The sequence below is a fragment of the Eleutherodactylus coqui genome, chromosome 4 (genome assembly GCF_035609145.1).
Source record: "Eleutherodactylus coqui strain aEleCoq1 chromosome 4, aEleCoq1.hap1, whole genome shotgun sequence".
Taxonomy (NCBI): domain Eukaryota; kingdom Metazoa; phylum Chordata; class Amphibia; order Anura; family Eleutherodactylidae; genus Eleutherodactylus; species Eleutherodactylus coqui.
Genome location: NC_089840.1, coordinates 255351642 through 255372781, shown reverse-complemented (window position 1 = coordinate 255372781; position 21140 = coordinate 255351642). Strand labels below are relative to the sequence as shown.

Here is a 21140-nt window from a genome sequence, read left to right as displayed (position 1 = left end):
AGCTCATATTATTATATATACTACATCAGCTCCGATGATAAATTATATCCACTTGCTCCTTACATAGAGTGGTGATGTATATTATATATAATACTATGCCCTGCACTATATTTATTATAGGAGCTGATACCCTACTATAATAATATGACTTGCACTATATTTCTTATTGGAGCTAGTATAATACATATATTCATTATGGGATATTATGTTTCTAGTAGGACATGGAGTTTGTACTTCTTGTGCTGTATTCTATATACTGCAGCTCTGAGTTTCTGGCTGTTTAACAACTACAACCCCCAGCATGCCCTGTCCAGCAGCACTACTTTTATTGTGTTTAATGTTGGCGGTTCATATTTTTCTAGCATTATTACTTGCAATTCCTTCCAGCTTTTAATATCAGTACTCATAGCGCATTAGAGGATGTCACACAGACCTCTTTAAATGATGGCATCTATTAGATGCCCTAATAGCACCAGCTTAGTGGGTATAATAGTATCTGCTGCCCCTCAAGCTTCCCTATGGAAGTGTACGCTGCTGGTAGGTGTACAGCGGATCCTGCTGCTCCCATTAGGTTAGTCTTATTTAGGTGCCCTAAATAAAGGAGGTCAGTAGCATAACAATCTAAAGCAATAATCTTTGAAGCCCTTTTTCATAGGACACACGTAAGGGGATTGTCATTATGACTCATGGTTCAACGTATAGCACCAACACATTCTGCAGCCCTGTACTGGTGGGCCACTATGGTCAGACCCCTGTAAATTGGACATTGGTGTCATTTACTAGCAACATTCTGCCAATGTCAGTCTCATATACATACACACAGGCTGAAAGTATTTTTTAGCATTAGAAGTATCAGATGGAAAAACAGTAACGTGAGAAGAAGGCAAACTCCATGCAGATGTTATCCTGGTCAGATTCAAACTTGAGAGAAAGGGCTGCAAAATAGAGTCATCTGTAAGCATAAGGCCAGTTTCACACTGCTGTACTAGATCTACATTTTCTGGCTGCACACCTACCACTGCTGGACCGGCACCCGGTAGTCATCTAAGTTTACTTCAGTAAAATCGAGAAGGGGTCTGGGTCTAATAGACGTAATATCGAAGCTAAAACGCAGCCATATTGTGGCTTAATTCAGATATAACGCTTAACCTGCAGATCTGTACAAAGCAGAGTTAACCCTTTCCAATCCACTGTCTGATGTCTTAAGACATTATGATTTAAGGCTGTACAGCTCCAATGTTGGCAGATGTCCGTCGGGGTTCTCTTACTGTATATTGCCAGCCTCTCTGCTGTCGGAGCCTATCCAATGTGTCACCTCATGCAGTACTGGCTTTAGCCAGCATATAGCGCCATTGTATAATGGCAGAAAAAGAGTAAGCCCCCTAGGAAAACTAGGATACAAATTGGATTGAAAAGGGTTAATGGATCTAAGCAGTGCTGAGAAAACCGAACTTGTATAATCCTGTTTTGGGTCAAACCTTGCTAACAGTTTGGTTCGGCACGGACCCGAAACGGCTCTACTGGTTCTGTTCGTTCAGCACTAGTCCTGAACACTGGTGTATAGAACAGTCTAATAGCCCTGTATAACACTCTTGAGAGTAATATAGATGGCTTGTATGGCTCTTAGACAGTCTTACACCCCAGTTTTAAGGGTTTTGGTCAACTTCTGGTTCGGTTCAAACAAATTCGGACCATGCTGAACTTGTTGCAAAAGTTTGTCAAACCGACCAAGCCAAACTTTTCAAAAGTTTGCTCCTGACTAAATATGTCATCGCCAATGGATCTGAAAAAAGTAAGACCCCCCCCCACCTACCAGATGCTGACCCATACAATAACCCATGATCCATCACAGCAAGTTAATATGTAAAGTATGAATGCAAGAACTTAGGAATCTGCTGAGTCTGGAATTTCTGCACCCTGTAACTTTGTGTCCAGCAGTTGCTGCTATATGTTTTTAGTCGACCCAGGCAGGAAGTCTCCTTCTGTGTGTCAGGTGTTTCTGCTCTCAGACTCTGTTTGTTCTTTATGTATTTGTGTAGCCATTATGTACAAACATAACTCGTTCTCGTAGATTAGACAGAACTCTGCAGTGTGCGGCGTACCAGCCTGGTTAACTTTACAGCAAATGGGGGAGGAGAGCTGATCGTCAGCCCTTGAGTATTGCTGGAAGTTACATTTTATCATCTTTTTCAGTAAGATATGACCTTGCTGCACAGTACGATAACACTGGGTAAGAAATATCAGCCCAGCGCCAAGTTCGATGATGCAGTAAATATTGATGTGGCTGACATTAACGTTAAAGAACACCCCACCACCACGAAAAAAGTCACTGAATTTAGCCTATGTCACCATAAACCTTCTTGGCTATTGCCCTGCTTGCAAAAGGGCCTCAGTCATTTTTGCAGTTCTGCAATTCTATTCCTGAACCAGGAGGCTCAGGATGAACAGTGCTATAGATTCAGCCAAATATGGGTATGCTGATAAATAGTGCTGATGATCCAGGAATAGAGAAGATAAGAAGATTATCACCCCTTAGGCCTCTGACACGCTAGCATTTTATTAGTACGTATGTAGTCCATTAAAAAAACAGACTATATACAGACCCGTATTACTTGCAACACACACCAGCGAGTTTTTCCATGCCGACATGTACTGCGTGTAAAAACTCATCAATGCACTATTGTGATCAGCCAACAGCGAGCTATTGGGTCCATTCGAATAGCACTTGAACATTGTGGTGATATTAAAGAACAAACCTGCAAACTCCCACAGAGATATCATATATCGAGCTCTTAAAGTGACTAATTGACCAAATGAACTAAATGACTAATTTTTTTGCAATTTGGTTGGTAGGTCTTGGTATACTGTAAGAGCTTTTATGTCAAGGTGAACCACATGACTGACCAACATGAAAGATAACGAGTGCTGCTTTAGTTCCTGTAAGCAAATTACTGTAAATGAAATGTCCAAGGCAGAAAGCAGTGATGCGAAATGTGTTAATTACTGGATGTACAGATGTAAAAAGTTCAACCCAACTTGCTGCATCAACTTATCTTAACCCTTTCCAATCCACTGTCTGACCTCTGAAGACATTATGATTTCAGGCTGTACAGCTCCGATGTTGGAAGACGTCCGTCGGGGTTCTCTTACTGTATATTGCCAGCCTCTCTGCTGTCGGAGCCTATCCAACATGTCACCTCATGCAGTACTGGCTTTAGCCAGCATATAGCGCTGTTGTATAACGGCAGAAAAAGAGTAAGCCCCCTAGGAAAACCAGGATAGAAATTGGATTGGAAAGGGTTAAGACCACAAAAGTGATTGTAAAGAACAATTCATGGAGTCACCGGAGCAGTTACAGCTACTGTATGTTGTGCAGGACTTCTCTAAACGTATCCGCTCTCCTGTGTACAGGGGCGTAACTATAGAGGGTGCAGGGGATGCGGTTGCACCCGGGCCCCTGGACCCTTAGGGAGCCTATAAGGTCTCTCTTCTCCATATAGGGAGCCCAGTACTATGAATAAAGCATTATAGTTGGGGGCCCTGTTACAGGTTTTACATTGGGGCCCAGAAGCTTCAAGTTATGTCTCTGTGCAGCATGGTTTAGGTATGGGTACGGGTACAGATACAAATAGAGGGGGGCCCCAGGTCACCTTTTGCATCAGGGCCCCTGAGCCTTTACTTACGCCCCTGCCTGTGTATTACTAATATTGGTGGCGATCGCATGTTAAGTGCTGCAAAGATACCCGCTAAGTAAATCCATGTCCCATGTTTTTGTGCAGACTCTGTAACAATTTACAAAACCCTACCCACATGTCATGGTAAAATTCAGCACAGATTTTCGATCCGCTGTATTTTAATTCCGTCGCGTAAAAAATGTGGGTTTTAAAGGCTGCGGCCCGTGGCAAATCCACTACAGATGCATGGCACAATTTGCAGAGAAAAAAAAACAACTCTGCTACATGTGGCTTATGAGAGTCCAAATATGACACATTGTAGTGCATAAGATTGACCTATAGTTTCATATGATGAAAACCTAATAGTGCAATGCAAAGTAATGCAAGCCAATAACATAGTAAAAGGATCGTTTCTAAATAAGTTCAATGCAGTTTGATGTCGACTATTGACAGTGAGCGGTAGAGACTGCCCACTTGACACATTGACAGTGTTGGGATCCGGACCTAAGACAGCCCATCCGCGCAAACGGAAGTGGAATATGTAGGAAAAAAATTGGAATTAGGTCAGCAGAGCTGCAGCTACGGAGCCATAAAGTCAGGGTGGCTTCACAGTGGCGAGGAAATTGCATGATTTCCCAGCGCTGCGAGAAATCACAAAATTATGAAGCCAATGGCTTCAAATGGCTCCATGCACATGTGTGATGTTTTAATGCTTGCGATGCAGAGTTAAAACAAAATTGCGGCATGTCCATTCTTTTTGCGATCTCTCCCATTCATTGCAATAGGGCCAGCCGTAGCAGCACCAGCCCCATTGAAATCCATGGGACATTCTCGCGATCCTCTGCCACTGCTGTGACAGCAATGGCAGGGGACTCCCCGTGGCGAGGATTTTCAGGGGGAGCTTGAAATATAAGCCCCCACCCCCCAAAAATAATCCATGACTGTTGGAAAAAAAAAATACTAATACATTACCTGGGAAGCACTGTCATCTCTGAGGCGTCGTCTTGCAGGTCCCGGCACTCTTCTTCTCCTTCTCTTTCGACGGGGCATTTAAAATTCCCCGCTCCCTGAAAGCGCTGCTTCTGATTGGCTGAGCGCTGTGACCAATCAGAGGCAGCGCTCATTTATTTTTAAATCTCCTCGCTACGGGGAGTCCCCTGCCACTGCTGTCACAGCAGAGGCAGAGGACCATGAGCATCTCCCATTGATTTCAATAGGGCTGGCGCTGCTGCCGCTGGCCCCATTAAAATGAATGGAAGAAGATCACTATCTTCTACCTTGGCTGTGACAACTTCAGCAGGAGATCCCTTCAGCCCTGCAAGGATGGGAGGTTGTTTCCCTGTGGAAACACCTCGCATCCAGGGCTTCAGAAGGACTGCGAGAGCGATATTGGGGCATCAATCACATCCCGATATCGCTCTCGCCAGTGTGCAGGAGCCCTCAGTCCTGCTGGCTTTACTCCATGACAGGTCCTATTTAAAGGGGTTGTCTGGGATCTGGACTGTTGTTAGCAAGGGTACCTGCACAAAATAGAAAAACCTTCTAACATCCCTACTGTCAGAATTGGCGAATGAAGGGAGAATGGAGGGATCAAAGAAATGAAGAATCCTGACTAAGTTTATTCTACTTTTGCATCTATTTTTAATACATAAGCCATGTTTTCCTAACCCAAAGGTGGGGAGGGGGACTGTTTCTACTTGTGGAGACTGCCAAGTATGTATGGGAAGATTTCTAGGCCATGCAGTGCTTCTCTGGGAAATTAAGTATGCAAATCAGAGGTGGAATAATGACCTGCAGTGCCACGTATTGGAAGCTGATTTCCCTATAAGTCAATGTCTGACTCTGTAACATGACTGGGAATATAAGCCAAAACCAGAGTCTTCTCCAGAAGGAAATGATAACCATGTGCAGACAGCTGTTTCAGGTTTTTGCCCCTCATCAGTGTGCAGTAGGTTTCTGGCTGGCTGGGTGAGAGCCGCAGCAAATTGGAGCGCCATGTGACCTGGCATCAGTAGAAGCAATAAACATATGATGAGCGTTCCAGGTATTTTTGGAATTTAATAAGAGGTGCAGTGTGACACAATCCCATATTACATCAGTGTAGCTGTTGCAGATGTTAAATTGCTCATAATGATTGAAACAACTCATCATTTATCAATAACGATTGCAGATATTTGCATCATGTTGCGCCATTCACTACAATTCGTGGCACACCTTCCATATTACTTGAAAGCACTGTGATTTCAGGTGTACCTCCTGCCTACAGGAATGATGACTGGTGAGTCAAATATACTTCTGTTTGATGTATGATGACTGCGGTCTCTGCCTCTGTCATAGGGTTTGTAGCCGTAATTCTAGATGTTGGGTTACCTGCTGTGAGCTCCGTCTCAGGAGCCTATGGGCAAAACAGTGTTTACTCCAGAGAGTGCTCAAAAACACTTGGTAGCTATGTAACGATAGTCTATGGGGAATTACATTGGGCAGAAGAGTTGTGTAAACTTTACTACCACTTGGCCATTTGTTGGTTTCTCTAAAAACCTTTTCCAGATGATTGTCTTAGGCCGAATGCCCACGGGCGTATTTGCACTACGGGATATGGAGAGAGAGAGTTCGCCTTCGGATCCCGCAGCAAATACTGCCCATAGACACGCTATGGAAAATGTTTTTCCATGCCCAGGTGTTGAAATCAACTGCGATTTTCCGCTCGCGGGGGTAAATCGCAGCATGTCCTATTCTAGTGTGAGCCTTGCATGGACGGCTTCCATTGCAGTTAGTGGGAGCCGTCAGTCCTGCGACGAGTCGCAACGGATCCGCGTCATCGCTGGTGCGACTCTCTGTGCTGCGCATGTGCACCGGTGCGCTAACCGGCACATCCGTAGAGCAGAAAGAAGAGAAGATAACAGGTACGCGTGGGTCGATGCCGAGGCACAGGGTCTGATTTCGCAGTTGGAATCTGACCCAGTTGTGTGCATTTGGCCTTACAAACATGTAAGGGGCTTTGGGTGATATGTGAAGAATAGTTTGTGGGGATCCCAATGTGCAAGTGCGTTAAAAGATTGAGCACATGTGGCAATTAACAATCTCAGTCTATACTTGGCAGCTGAATCGGGGGTGCAGTCACTTTAACTTGGCGCACAGTTTCAGAATGTTGTAACACAGTTTCAAATACTCTGGCAATGCTGGCTTTACTACTTGGTAACAATGTATTGGCTCTTTGTGGAATCAAGTCTCTAGGGGGCATTAATAAATACATTTATAATAGAATTCTGATGTTAAACAATTGCAAAATGTTGAGCAGATGGCACGCGGCCGGCGCTATGATGCAACAAATGTAACAGAGGCTTACTCCATCATTGCTTATGAAAGACCAGAGTGTAAAACGTCGTTCTTGGATATATATGCCCCTCAGTCTCTTTGTATAGTCACAGGCTCTTTGGCTACTCAGTAGAGATGAGCGAGTATACTCGGTAAAGGCAATTGCTCGAGCGAGCATTGCCTTTATCGAGTACCAGCCCGCTCGAGATGAAACGTTCGGGTGCCGGCGCGGGGGACCGGTGAGTAGCGGCTGTCAGCAGGTGGGAGCGGGGGGGAGAGAGGGAGAGCGAGATCTCCCCTCCGCTCTCCCCCGCAGCTCCCTGCCCGCTGCCGGCACCCGAACGTTTCATCTCGAGCGGGCAGGTACTCGATAAAGGCAATGCTCGCTCGAGCAATTGCCTTTACCGAGTATACTCGCTCATCTCTACCACTCAGTCTTTATGGCTTCTGTATCAAGCAGGCTTGGCTTAACTCCGTGGACACAGCTCTCAGTGGTACATATCACAGTCACAATAGTGTAAAGGCCCATTTAAAAGGGACGAGTGTCAAGCAAACGATGGCTTTCTTTATGACTCAGCGGGTCAACGACTGGAGCTACCACAGCTCGACAGTCTGCACTCTCCGGGTATTTGGGCTGTGATCAGGAGGATTGTGCCACAGCTTACACGTTCTGGCTGCACCCACCTTTAAGCAGGCTTCCAGGGTTTCTTTCATAATTTACGACTGACCCGCACCCAACCTTGAACTGACCACTCGTGTTTGCCTGCGCATTGCGCCATCGCACCAGCACAGCCACAATTTGCATGCCACACCCCACCTCTTATACCAAGTTGGGCACCACCCTGTGAGGCAAGATGTGTCCTACCATAGACATATTGGTGACAGTTCAGATCCATGAACGCCCAATTTTTCCCACTACAGCACTTCTTCTGGCCTCATTCACACGAGCATGTGCTGGTACGTACATACGCGTGCGCGAAACTGGCATGCCCACGTACGCGTACAAACATGCGTGAACACGGGTCAATGCAGCATTGCTTTCAATGAATGACCAAGCGCTGTCTGTGATTGGCTGAGCGCTGTGATTAATCACAGGCAGCGCTCAGCTGTCATTCAATGAACGGCTGAATGTTGCCTGGGATTGGCTGAGCGCTTAACCAATCAGACACGGCCCTTTCAGCAGGCGGGGATTTTAAATCCCCACCTGCTGAAAGAACTTCATTACAGTGCCAGGCAGCGGCGGAGAGGTGAGTATTTTATTTTAGGGGCTTATATTTAAAGCCCTTCTCCAAAAATCACTGCAGGGCTTGCCGACATTCTATTGCTTTCAACTAGTTCACCGGCAACAGCATCAGCCCCATTGAAAGCAATGGCAGAACATTGGGATCCTGTGACAACTGTGGCAGGGGACTCCCTATAGCGAGGAGATTTAAAAATAAAAGAGCGCTGCCTCTGATTGGTTACAGTGTTCAGTACAAGAGGTCTCCCCGTGGGAAAAATTGACACGTACCACCGACCTATGGTGCACGCATGTCCTATGTTTTGCAGGTACATGTGTTTGCACGCCTGTAAAACACGGACTTGTAAACACACCATAGGGAACCAATGGCTCTAAAAGATACATGGTTTTGTGCGGACGGATGACAAAAGAGGATGACTGGAGGGTGTCTGGCTTATTATGGTTTACTTTGAAATATTATTTTTAGTCTCCCCTACAGGCTGCGCTCCCACAGGGCGGAATTTCCATGCAGACCCTCCGCGGAATTCAAATCAGCGACATGTCAATTATGTCACCATCTCCACTGCGAAATTAACCCCCTCTCATTCAGGTCATTTGTATTAGAAACCCCCATCTAATTACAATTTGAACCTCCTTTGGACTTCAGAATTGTAGCAATTCACCATGGCGTCCATCCACAGGTATCAGAGAGCCTAGTGTGTATCGAGCAGACATTCCTCACACCATTACACCTCCACCATCCTGATAAGAAGGGGTCATTGATTCACGATGCTTGTGCCAAATTATGACCTCCCGTCGGTATGGTGCAGCAGAAATCTGGATTCATCGGATCAAGTGATGTTTCTCCACTGCTCAGGGATCCAATCTCTGTGCAATGGAGTGCCGACTTTCTTTTTTATCTTAGACAACAATGGTGTTGGAACTGGTCGTCTGGTGTTGTAGGCCATCTGTGCTAAGGAACGACAAGTTGTATGTTCAGATGTATTAGTCGAAGCACCAGCGTTGTATTCAGCTGCAGTTTCCTTGACTGTGCTCCTCAAAACGATTCTTGACATCCTCCTCTGACTCCTTTCGGTAATGAGTTTTTTTTCCTTCCATGCGATCCCCTTGCACAGCATGATATTTTTTTTCCTTGATCACGCCATTCTCGATATTCTCTGAACACCGTTACAAGAAAACACGCGGTTGGCAGTGAATTCCTGGCCTGGCTAGTCTAGCACTGATGACTGGGCCGCATTGGAAGTCGCTTAGATCTTTTGATCTAATGTAGATTCTTATTGAAACTGATCCACGGAAAACGTGATTTTTCTGCTGCACTCAGGGGTCACGGTTCAATATCCATAAACAGACGCTCCAAGTGGCCGGGAGCTATAGTAAAGTGGCCATTCTGTGCACATCATTAATTATGACACTTATATGCTGATTACTATTTACAACGCTGCACTTTATTTTCCATGTGAGTTAAGCTGCTGATGACCATGGGGATAATGGATGGAAGAGCACTTACTCACGGCCCACGCCTGGGACTTGTCTGTCTTCATTTCAGTCATTGGATGTTGTTAGTAACTTGAATTACTACTTAATGTGAATGGTATTTGCAGGAATGCGCACGTGTTAGCAGCCTGTTTGTGCTGAAACAATGTTGCTGTGAGGGATATAAACGAGGCGAGTTTTATAGATTATCTATTAGCACTTGGAATCCCGGAGATGGCACTGAGCCGCGTTGTAGGTAAGTACTGCTTGGAGGATGCAATGTTGGACTGGTTGACGTAGATTTACTTGTCAGGCTGCTGATTAATACTTATTTTATGTACAAGAACCTACTTCTAGTTGTGGTTTCTGTATGATCCTACTGACGGTTGTGTCACAGGTACTTACTGTTCGCTATACTAAAATGCAGAACGCTAAAAATTAAGAAAATCTGGAAGGCACAAGAGCTACTACTATGTCCTCTTTTTGCTTTCCCTTTAGTAATGTCATTATTATCTACCTACCATACTAAAAGTTCATGTCCACGGGCGCGTCGGATTCTGCCTTCAAGAGCCCGCAGCGGAATCCGAACCTTTTTTTTTTTCCCCCAAACTTCTGCTTTGCTATGGAATCCGCGGCCTGTCCACAGACTGCTTCCATTGACTTCAGTGGAAGCCATCTGCACGGAATCCGCACTAAAATAGAGCATGCTGCAATATGTTTTCCGCATATGAAATCCGGAAAACAAATCTGCATGTGTAAATTCAAGTGCGGATGCCCATGGTTCCCTATGGGCAGCTTGAACTGCGGATCTTCCGCACCGGAGCAGGATTCCGCAACTCAAATCCGCCTGTGGACATGAGGCCTTAAAGGGGTCATCTGGAGATTAAAATAAAATTTGCAAACCTTAAAAAAAGCTATACTCGCCTCACATATTCCCTTGTTCTGCTGGTTCCCTGTCCGCTACTGCTCTCCGCTTTCTGCTGCAGCAGCGGAGGCATCCCAACACAGGGTCACGTGACTGCTGCTGTTACTCATTGTTTAAAGTAATTCGGTGATTGGCTGAAGTGGTAACATGTCTACGGTGTCGGTAATGCCATTGCTGATGCAGGAAGTGGAGAGCAGTGGGGGACTGGCCAACGACAGAACTGGTGAGATGCGTAGGGCTTTTTTACGTTTCGGCAGCATTGTAAGCGGCTTTGAAAAAAATTGCATGCCTGGATAAGCCTTTCAAAGGGGTATTCCCATGACAAAATGTTATGGCATATCCACACTTCCGGTGGTGACAAGATACAATAATACCCATAATAGGGGGGTTATGTGGCATGTCAGCCAGCACATGCTGGGTGGTTATACCTCCAGGTGCGATCTTCTGCCTGAGCTAACATCCATTGTTTAGAGATGCTATTATAAAGTAGCTGCTTTTGCAACTATTTCTTACACTACCTTGTATGGGCTAAGGAGAAAGGAAGGGAAGTGACAGTCTGGTGACATATCAAGTTCTACTTGTCACCTCTGAATTCACTCCACCCTGTTAAATGCTAATAAGCCAGCAATCTTGGGCCAGCAAATGTTGCAAGAGAGCTCACAAGAGAGTCTCCTACAGAAGGAGGAAGATCCCACAACTTTGATTGCTAGTAGCAAATAATATACCAAAACTGTCAGCCGTCAACTGGTTAATCAGGAGATCTTCAGATGCCTTGAACAACTAAGGTCCTCCAGCGATAAGCTGGGTGTCATGCTGCTGAGACGCCTAGTGATGGAGGAAATCCGGAAGCAGGTGTTTCATTTTTCTGCAGCATCATCACAGGGAAATGAAATATTACACAGTTCTCATTGAAATCATCGCTTTGACATGTGCGGTCGTCTAGAGAGAAGCATGCTTTTTACAGTCACTCTGAAATAGATAAGAGTCTTAAGTGGGGAATCTCTTTCTAGTAAGGCTTTTACATCTGCATTGGAGGCTAGGATATCCTCCATGGGATAGGAGATAACTTGCTGATCAGTAGGTGGCTCTCTCCTGGTGAGACGCCTGCCGATATCAAGAACTGCACCCCCATTCCCCCCTTCCCTGAAGTGAGGAGGAGACTGAATGGAGCGCTGGTCATACAAGCGCACCAGCACTCCGTTCATTTTTGATTGGGGCACACCTGCTCAGGTATTTCCATCACTCCCATTGAAATGATTGGAGCGCTGACCATGCATGCCCTGCCAGCGCTGCATTCGGAATGACATCGCTGCTGGAAGAGAAGTGACCCATGCAGTTACAGAAGAGCCGGAGTAGAGCGTCCCATTCTCCAGATTGGCGGGGCTCTTAGCAGTGAGACCCCCACCAATCAGTAGATTATCCCCTATCCTATGGATTGAGGATAACTTGAAATTCTGGTACACCCATTTTAAAGCACATTTATAAAAACTGACCTCTGGGTCAAGTGGATATTGTGTAAAAACACCCAGCGGTGGAATAAAATCATTCATTGCTGTTGCTGAGTGCGACACATGAAAGAAAAACAGGAAACCGTGAAGTTCCTTAAATGAATAATGCATCATAAAGTACATGCGGAAATGTTCCTAATATCTGAGCTATTCTTGCTACATTTCTTACCCTTCTGGATTACCGCAAAAAGCAGTAATTGAGGCTCATACTATAAAGTGCCGAGTGAGGATGTCGGCGACCTGCAGGGTCTGCACTTTTTATAAGCTTTGTTACAGTTTTAAAGTGATTATAGGAACTTTCTTAGCAAACTAACACACCGCTTTATATTTACTGCAGGTGTTCTTTAATCCCTGGATCACATTTCGCAGAACCTGTACTAGCCATAATAACAAGCCTAATGTTTTGGGCCCTCTTTAAGTGTTTAATATTAAATTAAAAAAAAAATCTGTATAAGGGCTAATACCCACGGCCGGATTTCTGCCGCATTTCACGCAGTGGAAATCCGTGGCGTTATGCCACAGCTATTTGAGCTATTAGGTTCTATTGAACCTATGTTCACGCTGCGGAATTCTACTTTCGGAATTCCGCAGCATGAATAAAAAGTGTCATGCTTTATTTGCCGCGGGAATACGCTATACTTCTGGCTCCTCTGTATACTACACCGCACACGGGAGAGCCGACGGCTCCTCTGTATACTGCACCGCACGCGGGAGAGCCGACGGCTCCTCTGTATACTGCACCGCACGCGGGAGAGCCGACGGCTCCTCTGTATACTGCACCGCACGCGGGAGAGCCGACGGCTCCTCTGTATACTGCACCGCACGCGGGAGAGCCGACGGCTCCTCTATATACTACACCGCACGCGGGAGAGCCGACGGCTCCTCTGTATACTGCACCGCACATGGAAGAGCCGATGGCCTCTCTCTATCCTGTTTTGTCTCTTCATATTGGACATCACATTTGAGAATTTCTGCCTTATTCCAAGATCCAGTTCTACCCTAGATAGAAAAGATAGTAAATTTACCAAATATGATATGAATGTACATGTGTAGCAAAGTGTAACTTGATGCTTAACATGTCAAATAAAGTGTAGTACAGAACTTTTTCTTACCTTTTTCAAGGATGTTTGCTGTATTGAGCTAACTTGTTGCAGCACATTATCAGCGTCGGGTTACATTTTGCTACATCTGTTTCTTCTAAGGTTTGCGTACAGTTGTGTTTTTTTTTGTCCTGATTTCAATAGGCAATACCACTGGAGCTGTTTTGTGGATGACATTGAAAAGGTACGCAGGCCAGAAGCAGGGCACAATTGCGCATGAACAAAGCTGTTGAGGTAGATTAAAGCAGGTGTCTATGCACATTAGTGCACTTTTTGCATGTACAGGACCAGTTTGCACACCCGTTTCATGGATTTAAAGGGGTTGTCCCGCGAAAGCAAGTGGGTCTATACACTTCTGTATGGCCATATTAATGCACTTTGTAATGTACATCGTGCATTAATTATGAGCCATACAGAAGTTATCAGAAGTTATTCACTTACCTGTTCCGTTGCTGGCGTCCCCGTCTCCATGGTGCCGTCTAATTTTCAGCGTCTAATCGCCAGATTAGACGCGCTTGCGCAGTCCGGTCTTCTCCTTTTGTGAATGGGGCCGCTCGTGCCGGAGAGCGGCTCCTTGTAGCTCCGCCCCGTCACGTGCCGATTCCAGCCAATCAGGAGGCTGGAATCGGCAATGGACCGCACAGAAGCCCTGCAGTCCACCGAGGGAGAAGATCCCGGCGGCCATCTTCAGCAGGTAAGTAAGAAGTCACCGGAGCGCGGGGATTCAGGTAAGCACTGTGCGGTTTTCTTGTTTAACCCCTGCATCGGGTTTGTCTCGCGCCGAACGGGGGGGGGGGGCAATTGAAAAAAACAAAAAACGTTTCGGCGCGGGACAACCCCTTTAATGGCTATTTAAGCCTAATGAGGTCCAGGTGAGTTCTTTCCCCATGTTTTGCGCAGGGTCACACCCTTCCCCTTGAGTGTTTGCGAACCTCCCATAGACCTCTATGGAACTTTTGCTGTGCAAAATGAAGAAAGATAGAGCAGCTCGTACTTTTTTCTGCGCATACGAAACTCACTCAAAAGAACAAACCCATTGAAATTGATGGGTTCTATTCTCTGTGTTTTGTGCAAGCCGATTCTGCACATGCAAATACCTGCGCAAACATGGTCGTGTGAAGAAGCCCTAAATGTAATAACTTCATACCTTTATTCTCTATTATCTTGTCACTTGTTTTTTGTAGACATACCTTGATCCATGCGGGTAAAAGTAATTTACTAAACAAACTGGTTCCCCTACCTGACCTTCCCAGACACAACCAACACCCCAGGCACTTGATTTGGAGCCGACCCTGTCTGATGTACACACATTGTACCATCTGAATAGAAAGAACTGTAGATCTCTTAAAGGGATTGTCCGTCTCCATAAAACTCCCCTCCACCCATCAAAAACACCAAATGCTCTAAAATAACAAAATAAGCAATACCCGTCACCTCAGTCACTCGGCATCAACATGGAATTCAACAGCTGAGACTCATTTTGTTAGCCCTCTGTAATTAAAGGGGTTTTAATTAACTCCTAAAAATTGATGACCTTTCCATAGGTCCTCAATAACTGATCAGTGAGGGTCTGAACATTTGTCAGTGGCCTGGGTTGATATTGCATGCTTTGTTCCCATTGAAGTGAATGGGATTTGTGCCTGTTATACCAACCTGGGCTGCTGCACAATGTATGGATCCAGAGGCGTAACTTGAAGCTTTTGGGCCCCAATGCAAAATCTGTAACAGGGCCCCCAACTATAATGGTTTAGTCATAGTACTGGGCTCCCTATATGGAGAAGAGAGGCCTTATGGGCCCCCTAAAGCTCGTGGGCCGGGTTAAACCGCATCCCCTGCATCCCCTATGGTTACGCCCCTGTAAGGATCTATCTGCCCTCTGCTCTGTACATGGTGACAGCGGTCTAGTGAACAGCTGATCGGCCATGAACCTGGGCGGCAAATTCTCACCAATCGGCTATTGATGGCCTATCCTGTAGATGGGTCATCAATTTATAAAGCTGGGAAACCCCTTTAAGTAGATCTTTGATCAGTACATGTGGCCATACATGGTGCAGATATCTAATTAACTGTTAAGGTAAGTAACAAGTGCAACAATTCACGCTACCAAAAAGGTTATTGATGGAAAAAGTTTGTGAACCCTTATACAGGCTGTAGTCAAAAAGCCTGATTCAGCGCTATATATCTTTATACCGGTGTCCTATATTGAAATAATAGTGTACTTGAATAGGAAGGCATAGATGCGCTATATATGGTGTAGGGGCCTTGGGGTCCCGGAACATGGTTTCAATTTGGTGTTGGCGCCCCTGTAAGAGAGAGTAAAACCCAACTGCAGAGTTGAAGAGCAGCATGTGAGAAGCAGAAATCGCAGAAATCCACTTTCTGTCACACCAAACAGAATATAGCACAGCGGTACTGAGATACAATCTTATTGACTACATGCTGTACAGACGAGCTAGTCCAGCCTCAGTCGATGCTTTCTAAGGCTGAGGATCGGATCTAGGATTTCCCTTCGTCCGTACAGAACTGTTTTAGTTGGCCTTGCTGTACAGAGTTTCTACAGATCTGAGGTCATCCTTCTCTCCTGGCTATTCTGGATTACAGCATTTTTCCTGTCGCCGCCTCTCTGCTTTTCATTTACTTGGTTTACTTTACGTGGCTTGTATGCTTGACCTTGTGACCCGATCCCTTTGATCTTCAGATCACTCAGATGCAGCGACGGCCCCTTGTAGAACTTCCCAATACGTTTTGGATTTCATTTGTTCGGCGGTGATTGCAAGCAAGTCCAGTTCCTCGGGCATCATAGCGAAGCCCACGCTGTTGTGCTCCCTTCGCTGCCATGATACACATCTGGGATGGCTTCTTGGTGTTGATAAGTAGGGTCTGTTCTCCTAGCATGAAGATTTGTATGTGAACCAAAAGTTCTAGTGTATCTGTTCCCAGAACATTGTCCAAGTAGTGCTTTGAACCATCCAGGTGGCCTCTAGCAAACTTGACTTGAGCTGTGCTATTGCTCAACCGTAACATACTATGAATATTCAACCGAACATCTGCCTTTTAATACCAAGTAGATTTTTTTTCACAGCCGCAAGTGTTATAACATACAGATGTAGCAAAGTTTAACTTGACACTCCATGCATTAGGTATTCCGGCAATTGGATGTTCTTTTTCAATTTTCACCCATCCACTGGATCTTGAGAATAGGGGACTTGTGTCCGTCACCCTACCCTATTCCACAGTTCAAGATACACTGCCCTATTTCTGTTATGTAGCGGAGAATAGAGTGACACATGTGCAACAGCGGCTACATTCCTATCAATAGCACAGGCTGATAGCATAGTGCCCGGCTATCTCCGTCTGTCCCATTGAAATCAATGGAGCACACAGAGATAGTAGAGTACACCGTTCGGCTATTTTTTTTCTGTCTTGTTGAGAGGAATGGAGCCGTTGCTGCGCATGTGCAACCAGCAACTCCATTCCCTGCCACATAACAGAAATAGAACATTGTATCTTGAACTGTGAAAAAAGGGGGGACACGAGTCCCCCATGCTCAGAATCAGTGGGGTCCGAGCCGTTGGGCCCCGGCAATCAGTTTTCACCCATCTAGTTGGATGGGTGAAAACTGAAAAAAACATCCCATTGCCGGAACACCCCTTTAAGCCTTTCCAATCCACCGTCTGACATCTGAAGACATTCTGATTGAAGGCTGTACAGCTCCGATGTCTGAAGACGTCCGGCAGGGTATTCTTACTATAATATTAAAGAGTTAACAGCTCCTTGATGATAGTTGGTTGGTTGGCTGGCTGGGGTAATGGGCAGCCTGGCCAGCCAGTCAGTAACGTTGCTTGGTGGTTTAAACCAGCTACTCTGATCAAAGAATGCCGGTTGTAAGTGATTACGAAAGTTTTGAAAAGTTTAGATTGGCCATTTCACTAACTTTTTGCAAACCTTTTGGTTTAGTCAGAATTATTTCGATCTGAACAGGAAGTTCACCAAAACCCTTAAAACTGATGTATAACCGTGTCTGAGAACCATAAAGGCCCTGTGTAACACTCACGTATTATATAGGGCTTTTATCACTCTCCGATAGTGTTCTATACCAGTGTTCAGGACTAGTGTTGAGCAAACTGAACCATTAGAACCCTGTTTCTGGTAGAACTTTGCTAAAAGCTTGGTTCGGATTTGTGCCGAACTGACCTTCTAGCAAGGTTCAACCCAAAACAGGGTTTTGCTGGTTTGGTTTGTTCAACACTATCCTAGTCTTAAGTAGTGGTGGAGATAGTAATGCGGAGTGGTGGAGTTATTTTGAGCACTATAGTGCTATGCCAGTTTGTATCCCTCATCCCTGTGTTCAGTTCTGCACCTTCCTTGTATCCCCTCTCAGGGGTTCCTTGTGTGTTACTACACTTTTCCCTTTTGGCCTTTACTTGGTATTAGTCTCTACCCCATTATTCCACCTAGGGCCATTTCAGAGAAACCTCAAGTTCATGTTGTGGGGTCGCCCTTTTTAGGGGGGGTGCTCCACTAGTTGGGCAGGTTGGTCACCTTTGCACCAAGCATAGGTCCCATCCCTTCCTTGTGTGTTGCTTTTGTGGATATCTCATCTATCTGTCCCCTCTAGTCCTTTTGGTCTCTGCCTTGTCCTGATCTGGACAACAGTTTTGCAATTGCTTATCACAGTCAAGTTAAAACTTACTGCATCTGTAACAGCCTGTCAAGTCATTTATATTCCAATGGATTTCATTTAGAACACTGTTGGCAATCTGAAAATTTCAGGTTTAGATAAAGGGGTCTAAAACTTGGTTGAGCACTGCTACCTTCCATCCTGTGTGGGGGTCTCAGTTACACATCAGGTAGTAAAATGTGCCTACCTCCAAAACAATGGGTGTTGTACACTGTATATAGAAACCAGTGATAGTGTTAGTGTATGTCAATTTTCTTTGACTTCTATCAGCTAATGTTAATAGAAATTCGATTCCAGCTGTTTGCTTTTGCCACGTTGATAAGATAACAAGTAGATAAATAATAATTTGCTGGAAGTGAATGTCAGCAGCTGTTACACTTCTGTGTTTTCTAGGTATTGTAGCATAAATAATACGGTACTAGCAAACCTTGGCAAAACGGTTCTTAATTATGATGGAAATCAGTAATTGAAGCAGTTACCTCCTTACCTCTATTATAAAGCTGGATCTCTATTATTAGAGGCAAAAAAACGAGAATCATACCGCTGACAAACAGCATGGGGCAGCCCCACTCCTTCCACCTCCCTCTCCCTGTACAACGGCCTCTGCATGTCACGAAGCTCACAACACCCCCTTCTATAGAAGTTAACCTGTCTTTTTCTGACTTGTATGCATGGCCAAAAAAATAATGCACGAAAAAGGAGTTGTTGGAATTGAACTAAACTGTATATGTGTGATGATTATATATGGTAGAGATTACAATATTAGAACATAAGGATAAATTTATTGGGCAAAACTGTGCAGTTCAGAGGAGCCTCTAGTACCCTGTTGGGCCGCCTCTGGACTGGATACATAATGTAATACAAACGGTCATGGAGGCTCTAGTACCCTGTTGGGCCGCCTCTAGCCTGGATACATAATGTGATACGGACAGTCATGGAGGCTCTAGTACCCTGTTGGGCCGCCTCTAACCTGGATACATAATGTGATACGGACAGTCATAGAGGCTCTAGTACCCTGTTGTGCCGCCTCTAGCCTGGATACATAATGTGATACGGACAGTCATGGAGGCTCTAGTACCCTGTTGGGCCGCCTCCAGCCTGGATACATAATGTGATACGGACAGTCATGGAGGCTCTAGTACCCTGTTGGGACGCCTCTAGCCTAGATATATAATATGATACAGACAGTGATGGAGGTTCTAGTACCCTGTTGGGCCTCCTCTAGCCTGGATATATAATTTGATACGGACCGTCATAGAGGCTCTAGTACCCTGTTGGGCCGCCTCTAGCCTGGATACATAATGTGATACGGACAGTCATGGAGGCTCTAGTACCCTGTTGGGCCGCCTCCAGCCTGGATACATAATGTGATACGGACAGTCATGGAGGCTCTAGTACCCTGTTGGGACTCTTCTAGCTTAGATACATTATGAGATATGGTTGGGCGTAGAGATAATGTGTGTATGCCCTCGCGTAACTACTGCTCTGAACACCTACCAACAGCTTGGTCAGAATGGCCTAGATGGTGGGTAATTTGTTAAAAATCACCATTCTGCTTCTATCCTTCCAATGATGTCTTCAAGAGTGCCATAGAGGCCCAATGGTCAACCGTCTAGTGGTCAACGATCTCTCAATAAGAGGTCCACTAGACACAAGTAGCTTCTGAGAGCCTTTTTACAGGGCAACGGAGGAAGCACTTTTACGCCCTCTGGTGGCAGGACCCGGTGTGTAATCAGACCACAACTGTAATCATTTGCATATCTACTTGAGACAGAACTGCTGGCCGAGTTCTGCAACAATCCGACATTTCTATCTGGGTGCATTATTTATATTTTTTTGTCAGTGTAGTTTATCACGTTGAGGCACAGAAAATTATGAAATGTTCTGTGCTTTTAATTTTTAGCCTTTTCTATAATTAGTATTTTTGGATTCTGAGGTTTTTAAATGTTTGGAGTATTTTTTTACGTAAAGTTGAAGCTGTCATTTAGATATTCAGGATTTGGAAAATCGGATGGGATCAGTCACTAACCGCAGCTGGCTGCTCACTTTTGAGTCTTCGGAACAAATCTCGTTATCAGGGTGTCTCTCTGCACAGTAGTGTTATGTGAATAGACAAGTTTCCCCTTGTTTGCTCCCCCCCCCCCCCCCCCCGCATGGCTGCTTACTTTCATTCATCAATTTCAGTTTTGCAACTTTTCTTCTTGTAACTTTCACTTCCAGTCGCATTAGCAGAGGTCAGAGTTCTCTCAAAGTTCATTACTTCCGTAGAATACCCCCCAGTGATCTCACTACTTCTTTTCTGGTGCTGATCTGTCTATGGAGGCCCAGGATTTCACTGACACACTTGCTTCACTTAAAGGGGTATTTTCATCTTGGCTTCTCATAGCCACTGCTATACTTGCTTGCCACCTGTCCCCGTAGCCCGTAGCTCCCTATGGAAGCTATGAAAACAGTGTAGCACAATGCTGTGCTGTTTCCATAACTCGGGGAGCTACAGAAGTAGTGTAGCGTGCTGTGCTTCGCTGTTTCCATAGTTCTCATTCACTTCAGTAAGACTTGCGCGAATAGCGCTGGGCTGAAGCTCGTCTGTTTCCGGGAAGTGGTCAGAAAAGCGGGACGGGTTTTACCCATCGTGGTCATAAAAAGCCAAAATAGGAATACCCCTTTAATGGGATTTACTATCTAGTCCCCATTTAAATTGCTTACAAAGTTGCTTTATAAATCAGTAGTGAGGCTGTGAGCTTCCGGTGGGGTGTGATGTCACATCGGGCTCTTGGGGTACGTTCACACGTAGCAGAAGGGGTGCAGATTTTCCATAGCAGAAAATCTGCACTATTTTCCCCTACATCTGAACATACCCTTAAAGTGGCAATGATTAAAAAGGTATGGCAACACAGGCACAATATAATCACTACTATCCGTTATAACTGGGAGGGGATATCTGTGGCTAGGATAAGCTCTAATCTCTCTAATATACTACTATGGAGGACATCTGTGGCTGGCACACTGTTATGGGGCATCTATGGCTGGCACACTGTTATGGGGACGTTGGGGGCTGGCACACTGTTATGGGGACGTTGGGGGCTGGCGTACTGTTGTGGGGACGTTGGGGGCTGGCGTACTGTTGTGGGGACGTTGGGGGCTGGCGTGCTGTTGTGGGGACGTTGGGGGGCTGGCGTGCTGTTGTGGGGACGTTGGGGGGCTGGCGTGCTGTTGTGGGGACG

General features: G+C 45.4%; 1 protein-coding gene across 2 annotated transcripts in view; it reads left to right on the top strand.

Moving 5' to 3' along the window:
- The window catches only part of ENTPD1 (ectonucleoside triphosphate diphosphohydrolase 1), a 75551-nt gene that overhangs the window by 2679 nt on the left and 51732 nt on the right, over nt 1-21140 (top strand). The window contains exon 1 of one of the 2 annotated variants that reach the window (XM_066601130.1): nt 9908-9958. The exons of the other annotated variant lie outside the window; for it this stretch is intronic. Within the exon in view, the coding sequence (XP_066457227.1) occupies nt 9937-9958 (22 nt within the window). The 5' untranslated portion in view covers nt 9908-9936. Of the gene's footprint in view, nt 1-9907; nt 9959-21140 lie in introns of those variants that run through there. 2 annotated transcript variants of the gene reach the window in all.